At 39.5% G+C, this 21211-nt stretch overlaps 1 protein-coding gene across 1 annotated transcript in view; it reads left to right on the top strand.

Moving 5' to 3' along the window:
• LOC124545526 overlaps positions 1–21211 on the top strand; it is a 632143-nt gene that overhangs the window by 560881 nt on the left and 50051 nt on the right. Inside the window, exon 20 of the mRNA XM_047124474.1 lies at positions 4971–5133. Within this exon, the coding sequence (XP_046980430.1) occupies positions 4971–5133 (163 nt within the window). The remainder of the gene's footprint in view (positions 1–4970; positions 5134–21211) is intronic.

Here is a 21211-nt window from a genome sequence, read left to right as displayed (position 1 = left end):
CTCCCGACTCAGCAGCATTAGTGGCAGAACAACTGAGAGAAAATTTGGAATACATTTCACATAAATTTTCTCAGCATGTTATAGTCTTAGGTGGAGATTTCAATTTACCAGATATAGACTGGGACACTCAGATGTTTAGGACGGGTGGTAGGGACAGAGCATCGAGTGACATTATACTGAGTGCACTATCCGAAAATTACCTCAAGCAATTAAACAGAGAACCGACTCGTGGAGATGACATCTTGGACCTACTGATAACAAACAGACCCGAACTTTTCGACTCTGTATGTACAGAACAGGGAATCAGTGATCATAAGGCCGTTGCAGCATCCCTGAATATGGAAGTTAATAGGAATATAAAAAAAGGGAGGAAGGTTTATCTCTTTAGCAAGAGTAATAGAAGGCATATTTCAGACTACCTAACAGATCAAAACGAAAATTTCTGTTCCGACACTGACAATGTTGAGTGTTTATGGAAAAAGTTCAAGGCAATCGTAAAATGCGTTTTAGACAGGTACGTGCCGAGTAAAACTGTGAGGGACGGGAAAAATCCACCGTGGTACAACAACAAAGTTAGGAAACTACTGCGAAAGCAAAGAGAGTTCCACTCCAAGTTTAAACACAGCCAAAACCTCTCAGACAAACAGAAGCTAAACGATGTCAAAGTTAGCGTAAGGAGGGCTATGCGTGAAGTGTTCAGTGAATTCGAAAGTAAAATTCTATGTACCGACTTGACAGAAAATCCTAGGAAGTTCTGGTCTTACGTTAAATCAGTAAGTGGCTCGAAACAGCATATCCAGACGCTACGGGATGATGATGGCATTGAAACAGAGGATGACACGCGTAAAGCTGAAATACTAAACACCTTTTTCCAAAGCTGTTTCACAGAGGAAGACCGCACTGCAGTTCCTTCTCTAAATCCTCGCACAAACGAAAAAAATGGCTGACATCGAAATAAGTGTCCAAGGAATAGAAAAGCAACTGGAATCACTCAATAGAGGAAAGTCCACTGGACCTGACGGGATACTAATTCGATTCTACACAGAGTACGCGAAAGAACTTGCCCCCCTTCTAACAGCCGTGTACCGCAAGTCTCTAGAGGAACGCAGGGTTCCAAATGATTGGAAAAGAGCACAGATAGTCCCAGTCTTCAAGAAGGGTCATCGAGCAGATGCGCAAAACTATAGACCTATATCTCTGACGTCGATCTGTTGTAGAATTTTAGAACATGTTTTTTGCTCGAGTATCATGTCGTTTTTGGAAACCCAGAATCTACTATGTAGGAATCAACATGGATTCTGGAAACAGCGATCGTGTGAGACCCAACTCGCTTTATTTGTTCATGAGACCCAGAAAATATTAGATACAGGCTCCCAGGTAGATGCTATTTTTCTTGACTTCCGGAAGGTGTTCGATACAGTTCCGCACTGTCGCCTGATAAACAAAGTAAGAGCCTACGGAATATCAGACCAGCTGTGTGGCTGGATTGAAGAGTTTTTAGCAAACAGACACAGCATGTTGTTATCAATGGAGAGACGTCTACAGACGTTAAAGTAACCTCTGGTGTGCCACAGGGGAGTGTTATGGGACCATTGCTTTTCACAATATATATAAATGACCTAGTAGATAGTGTCGGAAGTTCCATGTGGCTTTTCGCGGATGATGCTGTAGTATACAGAGAAGTTGCAGCATTAGAAAAGTGTAGCGAAATGCAGGAAGATCTGCAGCGGATAGGCACTTGGTGCAGGGAGTGGCAACTGACCCTTAACATAGACAAATGTAATGTATTGCGAATACATAGAAAGAAGGATCCTTTATTGTATGATTATATGATAGCGGAACAAACACTGGTAGCAGTTACTTCTGTAAAATATCTGGGAGTATGCGTGCAGAACGATTTGAAGTGGAATGATCATATAAAATTAATTGTTGGTAAGGCGGGTACCAGGTTGAGATTCATTGGGAGAGTGCTTAGAAAATGTAGTCCATCAACAAAGGAGGTGGCTTACAAAACACTCGTTCGACCTATACTTGAGTATTGCTCGTCAGTGTGGGATCCGTACCAGATCAGTTTGATGGAGGAGATAGAGAAGATCCAAAGAAGAGCGGCGCGTTTCGTCACAGGGTTATTTGGTAACCGTGATAGCGTTACGGAGATGTTTAATAAACTCAAGTGGCAGACTCTGCAAGAGAGGCGCTCTGCATCGCGGTGTAGCTTGCTCGCCAGGTTTTGAGAGGGTGCGTTTCTGGATGAGGTATCGAATATATTGCTTCCCCCTACTTATACCTTCCGAGGAGATCACGAATATAAAATTAGAGAGATTAGAGCGCGCACGAAGGCTTTCAGACAGTCGTTCTTCCCGCGAACCATACGCGACTGGAACAGGAAAGGGAGGTAATGACAGTGGCACGTAAAGTGCCCTCCGCCACACACCGTAGGGTGGCTTGTGGAGTATAAATGTAGATGTAGATGTAGACACCAAAATGTTGTAACGGCGACTGGAACAGTCGCGGGGTTGAAGTGACGGTAACGCAGTGGGACCCACGGAGCAGCCTGCGAACAACAACACAATGGGAGAGGACAGACACGACCAATGAAGGACCTTATGACAACAACAAGAACAGAATAATAAGAGTCAAGAAAACCAAACAAGACAACCACATCCACTCATAAAGAAAACACGAAAGTAGATACGCTGTCTAATGCGAGGTTAGACTGGCAGGCTGAGCAACAGGCAGGCGTTTATGTTCTCTATCAGGGACGTCGCTACTGACCGCTGCAACCACATGTTCCACTGTGGCGTCCTCACTCTTACGGCGCAACGGTGCAGAGAACTCTATGGGTCTTCGACGTGCATGACGTCTGGCGAGGATTCATATTTTGCAGCACGCTGTGCCAGACATTCATGCATCGTGGGAGCACAATCGGTACATGTGGTCTGTCCTAGCAAAGGTGAGGTTGCACATGGCACTGTTGTAATGGTTACTTGGGTGGCCAGCATCTGATACATACTTTACGCCCGAAATGCAGAATCCACATCAGCATGATGACCTGCAGGATCTCTGCTCATCTCGTTATCATTTTCGAAATGCACATGTTGATGCTCACTTGCTGGAGAGGCAAAGCCTGAGTCTGCAGTCACATGTTGCACTGTTGAGTGGCGAAAGTGTTGAGGCAACAACACTGTAGGAAGTGTGTTGTAGAATCCAGTGGTGAAGTGACAAAATGTCCTGTTGTAGGTGGAGGAGCTTTGATATCCACGTGCTTCATGGCAGGTAGATGCAAAAGTACTTGAACTATGAGGAAACGGCATGTGAATTCTCACTTGGGGTCACCATTGTGGCATTTTGGTTGGGTTGTAGCCAAAGGAAATACATACATTTCTATAAGACTAGATATATTTCATTACAGATTCCCACATTACAATAAGTCGTACATCAACTGAACAAGTAAGATGGCGTGGGCTGTTAGTTTAACAGAGTGAAAGAACTTGCGATGGTGGAGATATGTCATTTGTACTTGTTGACGCCACAGACCCAATATGGAACCTTGGCGAACTCCATGTCTGACCACTAATAAATCTGACTGATGAGTGTTTACTGTCTCATTTACTTCATGTGTTATCTCTATGAGCTGTTTTCTTTAACGGAGATATGATTTAATCCAGTTATGCACATTCCCCAAAAACTCAGTTCTTGATCTTGCCTAGTAATTTACCATCATTGATGGCATCAAACGCTTTTGACAAATCTAGGAATATTACTTGTATGTTACTGCCTATCTAGGGTGTGTAGAGTTTCATACAGAAAAGAAAAGATTGCTGTTTTAATAGAGTGATTTCTTCTAAAACCAAGTCATTAGTGTATTACATTTATTTATGAAATTTGACAGATTTTTATAAAAGAGTTTCTCTAGAATTTTAGAAAACACCGACTTCCTCCGCATACATGTACATCATAATTACTCTACCATGCAAACATTGGGGCTACTCTCATCTGGTGCGAGATGTTCTTGAGGGTGTCCACTGGGGACTGAACCGCACAGTAACCATAGGTTCGATGTGGGGCGGCGGTGGGGTGAATGGACTGCTGTAGCCTGTTGTGGGGTTGTGAACCACTGAGGGCTATGGTGGGGACGAAGCCTCTCTGCTGGTTCTAGGTCCCCAGTTCCTTACAGTACAATACAATACCATGGTAGTGAAGGAAATTTCTAAATGTAATGTCCTTGATTTCCTGAATACCAGTCTGTAATTTGCATGAGGTAGAGAATGACATTTTCACTCTGCTCCAGAGTGCAGGATTTTTGCTTTTCACGGGCAAGTGCTTTGCTGACTGAGCTACCCAACCATGACTCACGATTTGCACTCACAGCTTTACTTCTGCCAGTATCTCGTCTCCTTCCTTCCAAACTTCACTGAATCTCTAAGAAAGGATACTGCAGAGATATGGTTTAGCCACAACCTGGGGGATGTTACCAGAATGAAATGTTCACTCTGCAGTGGAGTGTACACTGATATGAAACCTCCAGGCAGATTAATACTCTGTGTTGGACCGAGACTCAAACTCGAATTTGAGCCTCAGTCCGGCACACGGTTTTAATCTACCAGGAACTTTCATATCAGTGCACACTCTCTGCAGAGTGAAAAGTTCATTCTGGGAACATCCCCCAGGATGTGGCCTAAGCCATGTCTTCGCATATCAGTTTTTCCAGGAGTACTAGTCTTGAAAGGTTCACAGGAGAGTTTCTGAGAAGTTCGGAAAGTAAGAGACAAGGTACTGGCGGAAGTAAAGCTGTGAGGAACACTCGTGACTCATGCCTAGGTAGCTGAGTCAGTAGAGAAGTTGCCTGCGAAAGGCAAAGGTCCCAAATTTGAGTATCAGTCTGGCACACAGTTTTAATTTGTAATTATCGTGGCTCACAAATGTGTGAATTTGCATTTTATTAACCTTTTTTTTAAATTTTCTTTCAGTTTACGAATATGGGCTGTAAACAGAGAAGATGAGCGTTACACAGTCTCTCACAGTGAAGAGATTACCTGTTTTGTCCTAACGATGGATTCTCAGTACGTGATAACAGGCTCAAGAGACATGTCACTGAAAGTGTGGCAGGTTGCAGGAGGCAAACTAGCACAGGTATTTCTGCTTGTCCCACTCCTTATGTGTCACAGCACTCTTACTATTAAGATATCTGAAAGCTAATATTGCTGAATTTACAGGATAATAATGGTCTTATTTATTATTTTTATTGTCATATTCTCTTATGGATTAAATTGCTACTCGCACATTTCAGTCCAAAGAAGAGAGCTGTATGGTGCATGTTATCCATTACTGTTCTTGTTTTTCATTTCACAGTCATTGTCTAATATTCAGCAGATGTGTAAATAAATAGCTAGCAGATGTTTAACAATATTCTTCAATGCTTCATACTTAGTACTTTAAGATTTGGAATTATGGCAGTGAGTGTACAGCTATGGATAGTTAACATTACAAAGTGTTAGCTACAGATACACTTATGTCATCTGTATGAGAAATCTTTTCTGGGTACAGAATAAGGGAGGGACAGACTTAAAAGGAAGGAATTAGCTCCATACAGTCTAATTCAGTTACCTCTCAGTCAGGAGCATGATGACCTACCAAACACTGAAGTAACAGGTGAGTATTAAACAATGCTGACCATTCAATAACACTGTAACCATTAGTGGTAAACAAGAAGGATCAATCAGTATATAAAAATACAAACAGCCCATATCTCTGTGCTATGCTGAACAATTATTGAAAAAATTGTAACAGTCCGGAACAATACTTATGTGGAAACACTTACACATAGCTTCAGGATAACTTGAATAAGTTTCGAAAACAAAATCCATTTATTATAGAATTTTTTTCTGAAAGTAATAGAAACAAGAAGATTCATTCTAAGTATTGAACTTCTCCCATTGTTAACTGTGCATAAAACATTTATTTGTTTCTTACTATGTCAGCTTCGGAAGCGTCATGAGGTTTCGACGTAACACTCTCACCCCTAATGACTAGCATTTTAGTGATGCTGCCATCATTATGTTGCTGTCTATCATGATAGCTAAATTCATAGCAAATTTGATGGTTCAAGCCCCAGTTCCTATCAGACTTACATATGCAAGTACTTTTGGTTTGATACCACTCACCAAAAAGTAGAACTGTTGAGTTGTAAGTAGGCAAATACAAAAAGAAATAAAACTTGCTAGCTTTCAGACCTACCCTTTTATGAGCTGGAGTACACAGAAAACACACACACACACACACACACACACACACTATCACACACACACACTGTGTATTCACGGGACACGCTGTACCCTCTACACTATTTCACATTCCTCCCCCAGGAAGTTTATTATTATTATCACAATATTAACATCATTAACAAACTGAACAATTGCAGAAATCTGTGACAATTGCAGAAAATACACACTGCTGTTTAAACTGGAAACTAATTGCAATACAGTATGACAACTATAATAGAACACATTATTGTACCACAGCAGTCAGATTTGGAAGAGTTATCTTTATGTAACAGTCAAGATACTTTTAAATTCTTGCTTACAATAACCAGGTTAACAAATAGTAAAACAGGTAGAAGTATCACACTAATCACATAAATAGCTACACTGCAATTGTGAGGAAATGATTTTCAAAACCACATATTGCTGCTGAAATTTGCACTATGTGCAACCATTATTTCCATAGATATATGTTTAAATTAGAGGGAACAATTGTTTGAATGAGGATGTATTGCCAAAATTGTATGAAATACAAATGTAGATTATAACTGCTGCTGTGGTACGAAATACAAAATTCATGGAACTCTGTGTCCAAAAATATGCAATCTATCAATACATTTACACATATTTTGATGCTATCAACATGACTTTTACATAAAACGTAGGATCTACATTTTCATAACAAATTTATCGAACACATGCAATCTCACTTCTTAACAAAGAAAACACCAGAAGTCAGTTTATATATGTAAATAATTGTGAAAAATATGTGGATTTTGCACACAACTGGTTTGATGACACCAGACTGCCAAAGATGAACTCTGTAGTGTCAGTTTACCCCACTAAAAACAGCAAAAATTGTAGTGCACACAAAGCATGTCTTCTGCATGCAATGGCTGGCAACTTTTGTTTAGGATAGTTAGTCACATTGAAGCTGTACCAGAGTATGCTGCCTTATGGCAACCCTATATACTTGCAGATTTATGACATTGCTACATCCCTGAAGATAAAATCTCAGAGCTTTGTAACTGATCAAAAATAGCCAAAAAGTAGTATATATTACTGACGGGAAATGAAATGACACTAAGATATAGTAATAGTTCTTACTTCCATAAAAAAAAAATCAATTGAAAATTCAGTACTGAATAATGAGGATATTATGAAAAGGAAAGACCACCACTCGCCATATAGAGGAGAAGTTGAGTCACAGACACATTCACATAAGCACAACTCGCATGCGCATGACCACTGTCTCAGGCCACTGGGGCCAGATTTTGAGCAGCTGCGACTCATGGGAGAAGCAATCCATGGGTGGCAGGGGTAAGGAGGAATCTGGGGCTGAGAGGGGGCAGTATAGCAGGGTAGGGAAGGGGGTAATGCTGGTTGTAGGAGACAAGGTAGGACTACTAGTTGTAGTCTTGAGATTTGTGGCAGCAGGGGGGAGGGGGAGGGGATAGGCAGGTGAAGGACAGGCGCTAACAAAGGTTGAGGGCAGGGGGATTACAAGAACATAGGATATAAGGAAGGATTCAGATGGCACAGGCTCTGAACAGTTATTGATGTGAAGCACATTGTGTTGGGCAGTATGTTCAGGAACTGGGAACTGTCTCCCAGCCACAGTTTGTCCGTGGCCATTCATTTAGGCAGACAGATTGTTGGTTATCATGCCTGCATAGAAAGCAGCACAGTGGTTGTAGCTTTGTTTGTAGAACATATTACTGCTTTCACAGGTAGCCCTGCCTTTCATGGGACAGGTGATGCCTGTTTCTCAGTTGGATAGGTGGTGGGAGGATGTATGGGACAGTGGGACAGGTCTCGCATGTAGGTCCGTTGCAGAGATAGGAGCTATGAGGCAAGGGGTTGGGAGCATGGGTGGAGTATGGATAGACAAGGATATTGTGTAGGTTCGACACATGGTGGAATACCACTGTGGGAGTAGTAGGAAGTGTAGTCTGTAGCATATTCCTCATTTCAGTGTACATCAAGAGGTAGTCAAAACCCTGTCAGAGATTGTGATTCATTTTCTCCAGTCCTGCGTAGTTACCTTTCTACCAAAACCCTTAGTCCCACAGGTGTATCAATCCTTTTGCCCCACTCCCAAATTGAGCCATGCTGGACCTGTAGAAGGCCTTCTCTCGTTCTCCTGACTAAGGTCACTCCTCCATCCAACTGTGATCCACCCCCTCTGTCCCCTAATCACCTTCTGTTAAAATTCCAGAATTTCTTAACCTCAAACCTTGCCTCGTCATCATTCCCAAAATCCCGTGCCATGGAGGATAATTTAACATCTGCAGAAACAATGGTAATTCACCATCTAAAACCATATCCTGACCTTAAAATCCTATCTGCTGACAAAGGCACCAGCACTGTGATTTTCAACCTCAGGGTTTACCTGACAGAAGGACTCTGCCAGCTTTCAGATTCATCCACCTACAAACCTGCCACAGTGACCCCATTCCAGAAGTCTAACAGTATCTCCCGTCTCTCCTCAAAATCTTAGACCCATCCCAGAACCTCTCACCTTAGTCTACCTCCCCTCTTCCTGCCTCTCTCAATACTCCTACCTCTTACATGAACTCAATCACCCAGGATACCCAACTTTGGCTGGTTACTGCGCCCCCACTGAGAGAATTTCTGCTCTTGTGAACCAGTTCCTTCAGCTTATCACCTGTAACCTACTCTGCTATATAAAAGATGCCAACCATTTTCTGCACTGACTCTCCACAGTTCCTATTCCTTTACCACATGGCACCCTTCTCATCTCTATTGATGCCACCTCCCTCCTCACTAACATCCCTAATGCCCATGTCCTTGCCGCTATCAAATACTATCTTTCCCAACACCCAAAGGACTAAGCCTGCACACAATCAACTTCCTGGTCACCATGGCCAACTTTGTCCTCACCCACAAGTACCTCACCTTTGAAGGTGTCACTTACAAACAAAACCATGGTACAGCTACGGGCACCCGCATGGTACCATACTATGCCAACCTATTCATGGACCCTGAACCATTACACCAACAACCTGAAAACAGCTTTCGCATCCTGCAACTACCGTCCCGACCGGGTACAGAAGCAAATAACCAGAGCCACTTCCTCATCCCCTCAAACCCAGAAACTCCCACAGAAGAACCCCAAAAGTGCCCCACTTGTGACAGGATACTTTCCGGGACTGGATCATACTCTGAATGTGGCTCTCCAGCAGGGATATGACTTCCTCAAATCCTGCCCTGAAATGAGATCCATCCTTCATGAAATCCTGCCCACTCCTCCAAGAGTATCTTTCCACTGTCCACCTAACCTTCGTAACCTCTTAGTTCATCCCAACGAAATCCCTAAACCACCTCCCCTACCCTCTGGCTCCTATCCTTGTAACCGCCCCCGGTGTAAAACCTGTCCCATGCACCCTCCCACCACTACCTACTCCAGTCCTGTAACCCGGAATGTGTACACGATCAAAGGCAGAGCCACGTGTGAAAGCACCCACGTGGTTTACCAACTGACCTGCCTACACTGTGAAGCTTTCTATGTGGGAATTACCGGCAACAAACTGTCCAATCGCATGAATGGACACAGGCAGACAGTGTTTGTTGGTAATGAGGATCACCCTGTGGCTAAACATGCCTTGGTGCACGGCCAGCACATCTTGGCACAGTGTTACACCGTCCGGGGTATCTGGATATTTCCCACTAACACCAACCTATCAGAACTCTGGAGATGGGAACTCGCCCTTCAATATATCCTCTCTTGCCGTTACCCACCAGGCCTCAACCTCCCCTAATTTCAAGTTGCTGCCGCTCATACCTCACCTGTCATTCAACAACATCTTTGCCTCTGTACTTCCGCCTCGACTGACATCTCTGTCCAAACTCTTTGCCTTTACAATGTCTGCTTGTGTCTGTAATATGTGCAGATGGATATGTGTGTGTGTGTGCGAGTGTATACCTGTCCTTTTCTCCCCCTAAGGTAAGTCTTTCCACTCCCGGGATTGGAATGGCTCCATACCCTCTCCCTTAAAACCCACATCCTTCCGTCTCCCCCTCTCCTTCCCTCTTTCCTGATGAAGCAACCTTTGGTTGCGAACACTCGAATTTTGTGTGTGTGTTTGTGTGTCTATCAACATACCAACGCTTTCATTTGGTAAGTTACATCATCTTTGTTTTTAGATATATTTTTCCCACGTGGAATGTAGGGAAACATTCCACGTGGGAAAAATATATCTAAAAACATTGGCTGAGGCCCTGGTGTTTGCCAGACACATGGTACACACAGAGAGTGTACCCCCTGAGGATTGATCAAATTAAACCTCAAAAAATATCCTCAAAGTAGTGAGTATTAAGCAAATTATTGTACCTCACATCATCAGATGCCAATATCATGAATCAAATAGATAATCAAAGTCAGCATAAATTCAAAGGATAGAAATGTGTATGAATATGTGTGTGAATGTAGTACTGATGTATAATGGTGCTGAAGCAGATACTATATTAGCTGGGGCCCTTGTGCTTGCCAGACACATGATACACACTAAGAGTGGACCCCCCCTGAGAGTTGATCAAATATGAACATATGGCTTCAGCTGTGTGGTGTTTCTTAAACCAAATAGCTTGCATCACTTTGGATAAATTATCTTAAATGCGTTTGGATGTGGTATCTTTAAGACCTTTGTATGGTTCAATGTATATATGGAAGATCTTTTTTGTTTCTTTGTTAATTGCTTTTGACTTTTCATAACTTTTAGTCAACATGAGGTTACAACTGTGTAACTTTAAGATTTTTGTCATGCTTCTTCTTACTCTGAATATGATATGCCTCCATATTTTTCTTCACCACCTATTCCCTCTCATCAGCAGTTAACTCTGTACAAGCTGGAAACTCAATCAATTCATCTAGTAAATTAGCAGGTTTCTGATTAAAATGAACTTCATATGGTGTAAATCCAGTTGTAGTATGTTGCAAACTATTTAGAATGTCTTCAAACTGACTTACATAAGTGTACCAATTCTTATGATCGTTGGAACAGTATGTTCTGCACAACCTACCAATTTCCCTCATATACCTCTCCATAGGATTGCATGGTGGAGAATACACAGTTATTAAAATGTGCTTAATGTTCTCATTATTAATCAATTCCTTCCATATATGAGATGTGAACTGACTTCCATTATCTGACAGTCAAGCAACATTTCTAAAATAGTCATTAGTAAAACAATGAATAACTTTCTTTCTTATAGAAGGGAACAGCTTTAATAGTTTTGAAAACAGGTCAACAGTAACAAACAAATATGTGTAGCCTTTTTTAGTGTGGGGAAGTTGACCAAATAAGTCACCTCCCACCAGTTCTGACTTACTACTTACCTAGTGGAATTATGCTCTGTACAAAACCTTTATGCTTCTGGTTGGTAACTTTTACTGTCTGGCATCGATAAAAAGAACTCAAACACTTCCTAACCCTCCTGAAGATGTTATAAAAGTATACATGTTCCTGTATCTTTTGAATACACTTTATGGATCCACAGTACCTGTAACTCTACATAGTTAATCAAAGTGTCAGTATATTGTCTAGGCCAACAAACCTCCCACTTATCCAAATTGGGATTACTTGTCCTGAATAAAATTCCTTTAAACACTTGGTAATACTGTTATCACATCCTTTCTTACCTATGAAGCTTTTGACTAGTTTCCATGTTTCATCCTGATTTTGATTATGTTTCAGTTGTCTACAGATTCTCACAATTTTGACTGAATAGCCAAATTGCTGTAAAAAAGCTGCCCACCTGCTAATCCTACTGTGATATAGATTGCACTCCTGAACGTAGCATGAAGCTTTATGGTCTGCGTATACAATGACTGTGTGCCCAATTAAATAATTTTGAAATTTTTAAACCCCTGAACAATGGCTAAAAGTTCCTTCTCAGTGACTACAACTTTTTCATGCTTTTGTAAGATTCTACTGTCAAAACTAATAGCACAGTGTGTGGTCTCTCCCTCAACTTCCTTCTACTGAAATGAACAAACTCCTAAGCCATAATCACACCCGTCTATCATAATACAAAATGGTAAAGTTAAGTCTGATCTATGTAAGATTTCCCTATTGACAAGCTGTCTTTTAATCTCATCAAATGCTGCTTGACATTTGTCAGTCCATTCCCAAATACTGTTCTTTTTCAAAAGCACAAGAAGACATGGAGCATTTAAAGCTTGTGTCCTAATGTATTTCCTGTAGAAATTGCATAGACCATAAAATGACCTAAGTTCCTTCTTTGATCTCGGTTTGGGGAAATCTGCAATGGCCAACAATTTGTCTTTACCAAGCAGAATTCCTTCCTTATTAATAGTGTGCCCAAGAAATTTCACCTTTTTTATTCGAAATTTACATTTTTCCAATTTTAATGTCATACCCCCACCCCCTTGCCTGAATTTTATTGCAATTGCTTTCAGAATTTCCATTACCAGAATGTCATCCACATAAATGATTAATTTTGAAAGTAACCCACTTCCCAAAACTATATCCAAAGCCCTGATAAATTCAGCAACTGATAAGTTTAATCCAAAAGGTACTGCACAGTATTGAAAACTTTTCCCATCATACAAAAATGCAGTATATTGCCTAGAATTGGGTTCTAAAGTAATCTAATGAAATCCTGACATCAAATCCAACCTTGTAAAATAATTTGCATCATAAAATTTATACAACAATTCCTCCATTGACTCTGAATGGTCTGTTTCCTTTTCCAAAAATTTATTTGACGCCGCTTTCCCCCTCAAAAAAGTAAAAATCCCTCTCAAATCTAATTCATGGTTAACTGCAGGAATTAAGAAATCTGCAGGTACTCTTAGTAATCTGAGTTGGCATTCAAAGCGTAATGCAGCTTTAAAACCATATCTTAGATGCTACAGAAGAGTTATTCATGCACCAAAAAAACTGAACAATGATTTAATTATCAGAAAAAGCAGCAATAAAACCAAATCAGTTTGGAAGGTCATAAACCATAACAACGGTAAATCCAAAGTGACAAACGATAATCTTATCATAAAAAAGGGAGGAAAAGTTGTTGAAGACCCTCGATGTGTTGCCAATATGTTCAATGACTACTACATTAACAGTGCTCAAAATCTTATCAAGAACCTGGGGAACTCAAAAGGTAGTAAGTCAAAAGCTGCAGCAAATGAAAAGACAATGTTTTTGTACCCAGTTACGCATTCAGAAGTAAGAAATGCAATTGATAAGCTGAAAAATAAAATGTCCTGTGGATGTGACGGTATTCCTGATAAGGTCATGAAATATAGTGCATACAAAATAACAATTGAACTGGTTGATATTATTAATACATCATTTAAAACTGGTAAATTCCCTTCTGAACTTAAAATTCAATAGTAAAGCCACTTTATAAAAAAGACTTTCCATATACCATACAAAATTATAGATCATTGTCACAACTTTCAGGTTTTGCTAAAGTAATTGAGAGGACTATGTACGAGAGACTGTTGAGTTTCCTAAACAAATGCAAAATTCTAACCAATGCACAGAATGGATTCAGGAAAAACAGGTTTACAGAAACAGCTGTATATCACTTCTTGGAATGTTTTAACTGCAATGGATAATGAGGACTTAAACTGTGGAATATTGTTAGATGTATCCAAGGCATTTGACTTCATCAGCCATGATGTTTTGCTAGAGAAACTGTATTGCTATGGAGTACGTGGAAAAGCATACAGCTGGTTTCAATCGTATCTGTGCAACAGGTATCAAAGTCTTGAAATAATACATAATGGCACAAAATATTACTCAACATATCTGAAAGTCAACTGTGGTGTACTCCACAGTTCTGTTATAGGCCCTCTGCTCTTCTTAGTTTTTGTTAATGATTTTCCTAGCCATCTAACAAGAGCAGAATCAGTACTTTTCGCAGATGATACAAGCCTTTTTATTAAGGGCGTTAGTGAAGATGACCTACAAGAAAAAATAGCTTCAGCAATGAATGAGGCAGCTGAATGGTTCAAGGACAGTTACTTAATAATAAATGACAAAAAACCACTTGGATGAACTTTAGGCACATAAGGAACAAAGTAAAAAATAACATAAGATTAGAGATTGGAAAATGTCTGATAGAACAAACTTCTTTTACAAATTTTTTAGGTGTATGGCTGGACAATAGCTTGAGATGGAAAAACATGTTGAACTATTGAATAAATAACTTAGTAAATACTGTTATATATTAAGAAAACTTAAAGAAAACTGCAATTTTTAATCAGTACTATTTGTCTAGTACTCTTACATTCATAGTAATCTAAGATATGGTATTATATTTTGGGGGAATACAGGTTTCACAAAAAGTTGTTTTAAGCTCCAAAAGAGAGCTATTCATATTCTGAAGGGTGTTTGCCTACAGAGATCCTTGTAGAGGACTCTTTTAAGGAGTTGTAAATTTTGACCCTCCCTAGTTTATTCATCTATGAATCAGTTTGTTTCCTAAAGTAACATCAAGAATTCTCTTCTCTAAACAGTGAAGTACGTAACTATCAGACCAGAAACAAGCACAATTTCCATAGAAACATACATTCAAAATCCCTGTACCAAAACAGTGTGATGTATCTACCCAAAATAATGTTCACTGCCTTATCAAAAGAAATAAAAAGCATACAAAACTCATATATATATTTAAAAAAGAACTAAAGAGGCTACTATTAGGTCAGTTTCTGTAATGTTGATGAATTTCTTTGCTATCCAAACAGATAGTGCACATCTTTTGATTTTTCTGCATAATCCTTCGTTTTTTTCCAACTTGCTTGTAAATAGAAGACAAAATATGTTAAGTTTAATTAAGAAAAATATTAAAGTGTAATTAAGAAAATGTTGTTGTTGTTGTGGTCTTCAGTCCTGAGACTGGTTTGATGCAGCTCTCCATGCCACTCTATCCTGTGCAAGCTTTTTCATCTCCCAGTACCTACTGCAACCTACATCCTTTTGAATCTGCTTAGTGTATTCATCTCTTGGTCTCCCTCTACGATTTTTACCCTCCACGCTGCCCTCCAATACTAAATTGGTGATCCCTTGATGCCTCAGAACATGTCCTACCAACCGATCTCTTCTTCTGGTCAAGTTGTGCCACAAACTTCTCTTCTCCCCAATCCTATTCAATACTTCCTCATTAGTTATGTGATCTACCCATCTAATCTTCAGCATTCTTCTGTAGCACCACATTTCGAAAGCTTCTATTCTCTTCTTGTCCAAACTATTTATCGTCCATGTTTCACTTCCATACATGGCTACACTCCATACGAATACTTTCAGAAATGACTTCCTGACACTTAAATCAATACTGGATGTTAACAAATTCCTCTTCTTCAGAAACGCTTTCCTTGCCATTGCCAGCCTACATTTTATATCCTCTCTACTTCGACCATCATCAGCTATTTTGCTCCCCAAATAGCAAAACTCCTTTACTACTTTAAGTGCCTCATTTCCTAATCTAATTCCCTCAGCATCACCCGACTTAATTAGACTACATTCCATTATCCTCGTTTTGCTTTTGTTGATGTTCATCTTATATCCTCCTTTCAAGACACTGTCCATTCCATTCAACTGCTCTTCCAAGTCCTTTGCTGTCTCTGACAGAATTACAATGTCATCGGCGAACCTCAAAGTTTTTATTTCTTCTCCATGAATTTTAATACCTACCCCGAATTTTTCTTTTGTTTCCTTTACTGCTTGCTCAATATGCAGATTGAACAACATCGGGGAGAGGCTACAACCCTGTCTTACTCCCTTCCCAACCACTGCTTCCCTTTCATGTCCCTCGACTCTTATAACTGCCATCTGGTTTCTGTACAAATTGTAAATAGCCTTTCGCTCCCTGTATTTTACCCCTGCCACCTTCAGAATTTGAAAGAGAGTATTCCAGTCAACATTGTCAAAAGCTTTCTCTAAGTCTACAAATGCTAGAAACATACGTTTGCCTTTCCTTAATCTTTCTTCTAAGATAAGTCGTAAGGTCAGTATTGCCTCACGTGTTCCAGTGTTTCTACGGAATCCAAACTGATCTTCCCCGAGGTTGGCTTCTACTAGTTTTTCCATTCGTCTGTAAAGAATTCGTGTTAGTATTTTGCAGCTGTGACTTATTAAGCTGATAGTTCGGTAATTTTCACATCTGTCAACACCTGCTTTCTTTGGGATTGGAATTATTATATTCTTCTTGAAGTCTGAGGGTATTTCGCCTGTTTCATACATCTTGCTCACCAGATGGTAGAGTTTTGTCAGGACTGGCTCTCCCACGGCCGTCAGTAGTTCCAATGGAATATTGTCTACTCCGGGGGCCTTGTTTCGACTCAGGTCTTTCAGTGCTCTGTCAAACTCTTCACGCAGTATCGTATCTCCCATTTCATCTTCATCTACATCCTCTTCCATTTCCATAATATTGTCCTCAAGTAGATCGCCCTTGTATAGACCCTCTATATACTCCTTCCACCTTTCTGCTTTCCCTTCTTTGCTTAGAACTGGGTTTCCATCTGAGCTCTTGATATTCATACAAGTCGTTCTCTTATCTCCAAAGGTCTCTTTAATTTTCCTGTAGGCGGTATCTATCTTACCCCTAGTGAGATAGGCCTCTACATCCTTACATTTGTCCTCTAGCCATCCCTGCTTAGCCATTTTGCACTTCCTGTCGATCTCATTTTTGAGACGTTTGTATTCCTTTTTGCCTGTTTCACTTACTGCATTTTTATATTTTCTCCTTTCATCAATTAAATTCAATATTTCTTCAGTTACCCAAGGATTTCTACTAGCCCTCGTCTTTTTACCTACTTGATCCTCTGCTGCCTTCACTACTTCATCCCTCAAAGCTACCCATTCTTCTTCTACTGTATTTATTTCCCCCATTCCTGTCAATTGCTCCCTTATGCTCTCCCTGAATCTCTGTACAACCTCTGGTTCTTTCAGTTTATCCAGGTCCCATCTCCTTAAATTCCCACCTTTTTGCAGTTTCTTCAGTTTTAATCTACAGGTCATAACCAATAGATTGTGGTCAGAGTCCACATCTGCCCCTAGAAGTGTCTTACAATTTAAAACCTGGTTCCTAAATCTCTGTCTTACCATTGTATAATCTATCTGATACCTTTTAGTATCCCCAGGGTTCTTCCATGTATACAACCTTCTTTCATGATTCTTAAACCAAGTGTTAGTTATGATTATGTTGTGCTCTGTGCAAAATTCTACCAGGCGGTTTCCTCTTTCATTTCTGTCCCCCAATCCATATTCACCTACTATGTTTCCTTCTCTCCCTTTTCCTACACTCGAATTCCAGTCACCCATGACTATTAAATTTTCGTCTCCCTTCACAATCTGAATAATTTCTTTTATTTCATCATACATTTCTTCAATTTCTTCGACATCTGCAGAGCTAGTTGGCATATAAACTTGTACTACTGTGGTAGGTGTGGGCTTCGTATCTATCTTGGCCACAATAACGCGTTCACTATGCTGTTTGTAGTAGCTTACCCGCATTCCTATTTTCCTATTCATTATTAAACCTACTCCTGCATTACCCCTATTTGATTTTGTGTTTATAACCCTGTAGTCACCTGACCAGAAGTCTTGTTCCTCCTGCCACCGAACTTCACTAATTCCCACTATATCTAACTTCAACCTATCCATTTCCCTTTTTAAATTTTCTAACCTACCTGCCCGATTAAGGGATCTGACATTCCACGCTCCGATCCGTAGAACGCCAGTTTTCTTTCTCCTGATAACGACATCCTCTTGAGTAGTCCCCGCCCGGAGATCCGAATGGGGGACTATTTTACCTCCGGAATATTTTACCCAAGAGGACGCCATCATCATGTAATCATACAGTAAAGCTGCATGCCCTCGGGAAAAATTACGGCTGTAGTTTCCCCTTGCTTTCAGCCGTTCGCAGTACCAGCACAGCAAGGCCGTTTTGGTTATTGTTACAAGGCCAGATCAGTCAATCATCCAGACTGTTGCCCTTGCAACTACTGAAAAGGCTGCTGCCCCTCTTCAGGAACCACACGTTTGTCTGGCCTCTCAACAGATACCCCTCCGTTGTGGTTGCACCTACGGTACGGCTATCTGTATCGTTGAGGCACGCAAGCCTCCCCACCAACGGCAAGGTCCATGGTTCATGGGGGGGAAGAAAATGTTATTCCCCTTAAAGGATTTTTCTTTGTATAAACATTGTAATTATTTTTTCTCATCTTTCATGTAAAATGAAGACAAAATATGTAAAGTGTAACTAACAAAATGTTATTTCCCTTGATTGTTAAAAAAAAAATCGTGCGCTCTCTCTTTCTTTCTATATGACAATTCCTATATCATGTATATGATAAAATGGATAATAATAAATTGTATTGAATTTAAATGTTGAGAGTCAAGTACCGTTCTAACCCCACCATCTTTCTTAGCTACTACAACCATGGGATTTTTTTTCTATTACTCCCCAACTCTGCAATTTCTCCAACTCCATTTCAACAACCTTCCCCTTACAAATAGGTACTCCAATGAAAAATGATTCATGTGGTCTCAGTTTTAACTTACACATGTAATCTTTTACCCTGCCTGGCTTCTCACTGAAAACGCTATTATATTCCAACAAGATTCCCTTCAATTCACTCTTTTCATTGCTACTTAAATCGTCTGCTAAATTAACTTTGTCCAATACTAATTGATAAAAATCTTCACTAACCACCTGGTCATCAAAATACTCATTATCATCATCTAAATAATTTCTGTCATCAAGTACTACAATAATTGCTACAACTCTCATCAAACATTATGTATAACTGGTTTCACCATGAACACCAGATATTGGATCAATAAAATCTAACTTCATATTTAATCAATCAAACCTAACATTAACTTTCAGTATCCAATCCATCCCTAACAACATATGTTCATTCAGGTCAGTTATTATCAGGCATCCTTGTTCAAATACATTACTGACAGTAAATGAAATTAATGCTTGCCTACTGTTTAATTTACTAAGTTTACCAGCAACTCCTTTTATTTTAATGCCAGTAATTGGAAATTCAGTATACTGTTCAGTATTCTTTAATCTATCTCTTAGTTTACCAGACACACCACTTACCGGGCTACCAGTGTCCAATAAACAAACTCTCCTCCAGTTGCCTATAGATATTCCAACATATGGACTACCAAATATTTCATGATTATTACTTCCATCCTCTTCTGCCAATTTACTTGAACCTCATTTCCTAACTTAGGTTCTAAAGTACTTAAAGGCAGCTTACAACTACAGTGTGTGTGTGTTTAATACTATCAGAGTAATCACCTTTTCCTGCAGACTCCTCATTCTCTTCCAATACTTTCAGTATCGTATCACTAATTACCTTACCTTGATCCTCCTTGTTTTAACAACTCTATAATACCTCACTGACCTCGATGGGTATCAACTGATTTTCATGTACCTGTCTTTCTGATTCCAAATCATCATATCCTACTGTTCTATCACTCATATCTTTGTCTAGTCCACATAAACCATACCATCTAATTCATCATAAAATACAACATCAGAATCAATAGTCTCAAAATACTCATAAGCATCATCATCTGCACCTATGTGAACTTCAACTTCAATTACACATCTCCACATCAAAATCACTATCAAAAGTACTAGAACTTGTGTCAGCAGGCACATAAACATAATTCAGCCATTTCTTCTTTGATTACCTCTGCCCTGCTCATTCCTATTATTATTATTACTCTGGTTGTGATAGTTGTTACCAAAATTATTATTACTTCTGTTACCGTCATATCTGTTAATATTGTTCCTATTGTTGTTATTCTGGTGTTGTTATGATGAGTCCCCATTCTGAAAATTGTTCTCGCAAGCACAATCTAATTTATGTATGTATTTCAGAAATTCCTCAATAGTGTCGTCTGGTCCATAAACAAGACTCCACTGATCATGTCCATGTAAACGCCACTTCAGCGTGTCAATTTGGATTAATTTGTCAAGTGGTTTATCTAAGTGTGCTAAAGTCCTAGCTACTTTTCACAAAATTCTCACATTTTCATATCTCCTACGCAAAATCTACCTCCATTCAAACATTCTGAGTTTATTCACACCTGCTTAATTGCTCACCAAAATTAGTTTGGAAATAATTTTTCAAACTCTGCAAATGCCATTTCTGGGTTAACATGCTTCTCCATCTAAATATTGTCTAGCAAATTTCATTTTCATACTGTCCTTGCTCTGGTACAAGTAATCGACAGTGTGTAGTTTAAAATCACCCAGGAAAATTTTCATAATAATGTTATTGCAGTTGTTTTGAAACACGTTATTAGCACTCTATATACTAATAAACATATTAGTCTCTGGATTTTCAACTTAAGAGTTGACTGTTTGAAGATTATTTGATACTTCATTCACTTTGCTGTTTACTCAAGAAATTTGTTCTGGAACAAGTATAGAATTTTAGTTTCTTGTCAGTGAATTTATTTTCAGTTTCAGTTTCGTCTGTCAAGTTCATCAATAGCAATGTTTTCTGTTCTTTTTACTTGTTCATTAATTACGTCAACACATTTGTTACCTAGCTGTAATTCAATAACAGCAAAGATATTCGAACACCCACTTCAGATTCTACATAGTCTACTCTTTCATTTATACTGTTAATTTGTCTACTTACCTTATTAACATCTTCCCTGTTTCTAGTTTCTGGTCCATTTTTATGAGAATATGGTCTATTTTTCTAAAATTTATTTCAGACAGTTTACCATCTAGTTTACTACCTAGTAACTTATAAAATTTTTGTAGTATGTCTTCCGATTGTTGAAACTCATGGAAAGGTGAAATTACAGTACTTGATGAATTCTCCTGGCTCTGAATGTTTAGATTTGGTGTCAATGCATGCAGAAGCTGACCCAATCTTGTTGTGGTTACGTCTTGGCCACATACCGAAAATATAGTGCTTC

The sequence above is a fragment of the Schistocerca americana genome, chromosome 8, assembly GCF_021461395.2.
Source record: "Schistocerca americana isolate TAMUIC-IGC-003095 chromosome 8, iqSchAmer2.1, whole genome shotgun sequence".
Taxonomy (NCBI): domain Eukaryota; kingdom Metazoa; phylum Arthropoda; class Insecta; order Orthoptera; family Acrididae; genus Schistocerca; species Schistocerca americana.
The sequence above is the reverse complement of the archived record's forward strand: the minus strand, read 5'-3'. Positions and strand labels throughout refer to the sequence as shown.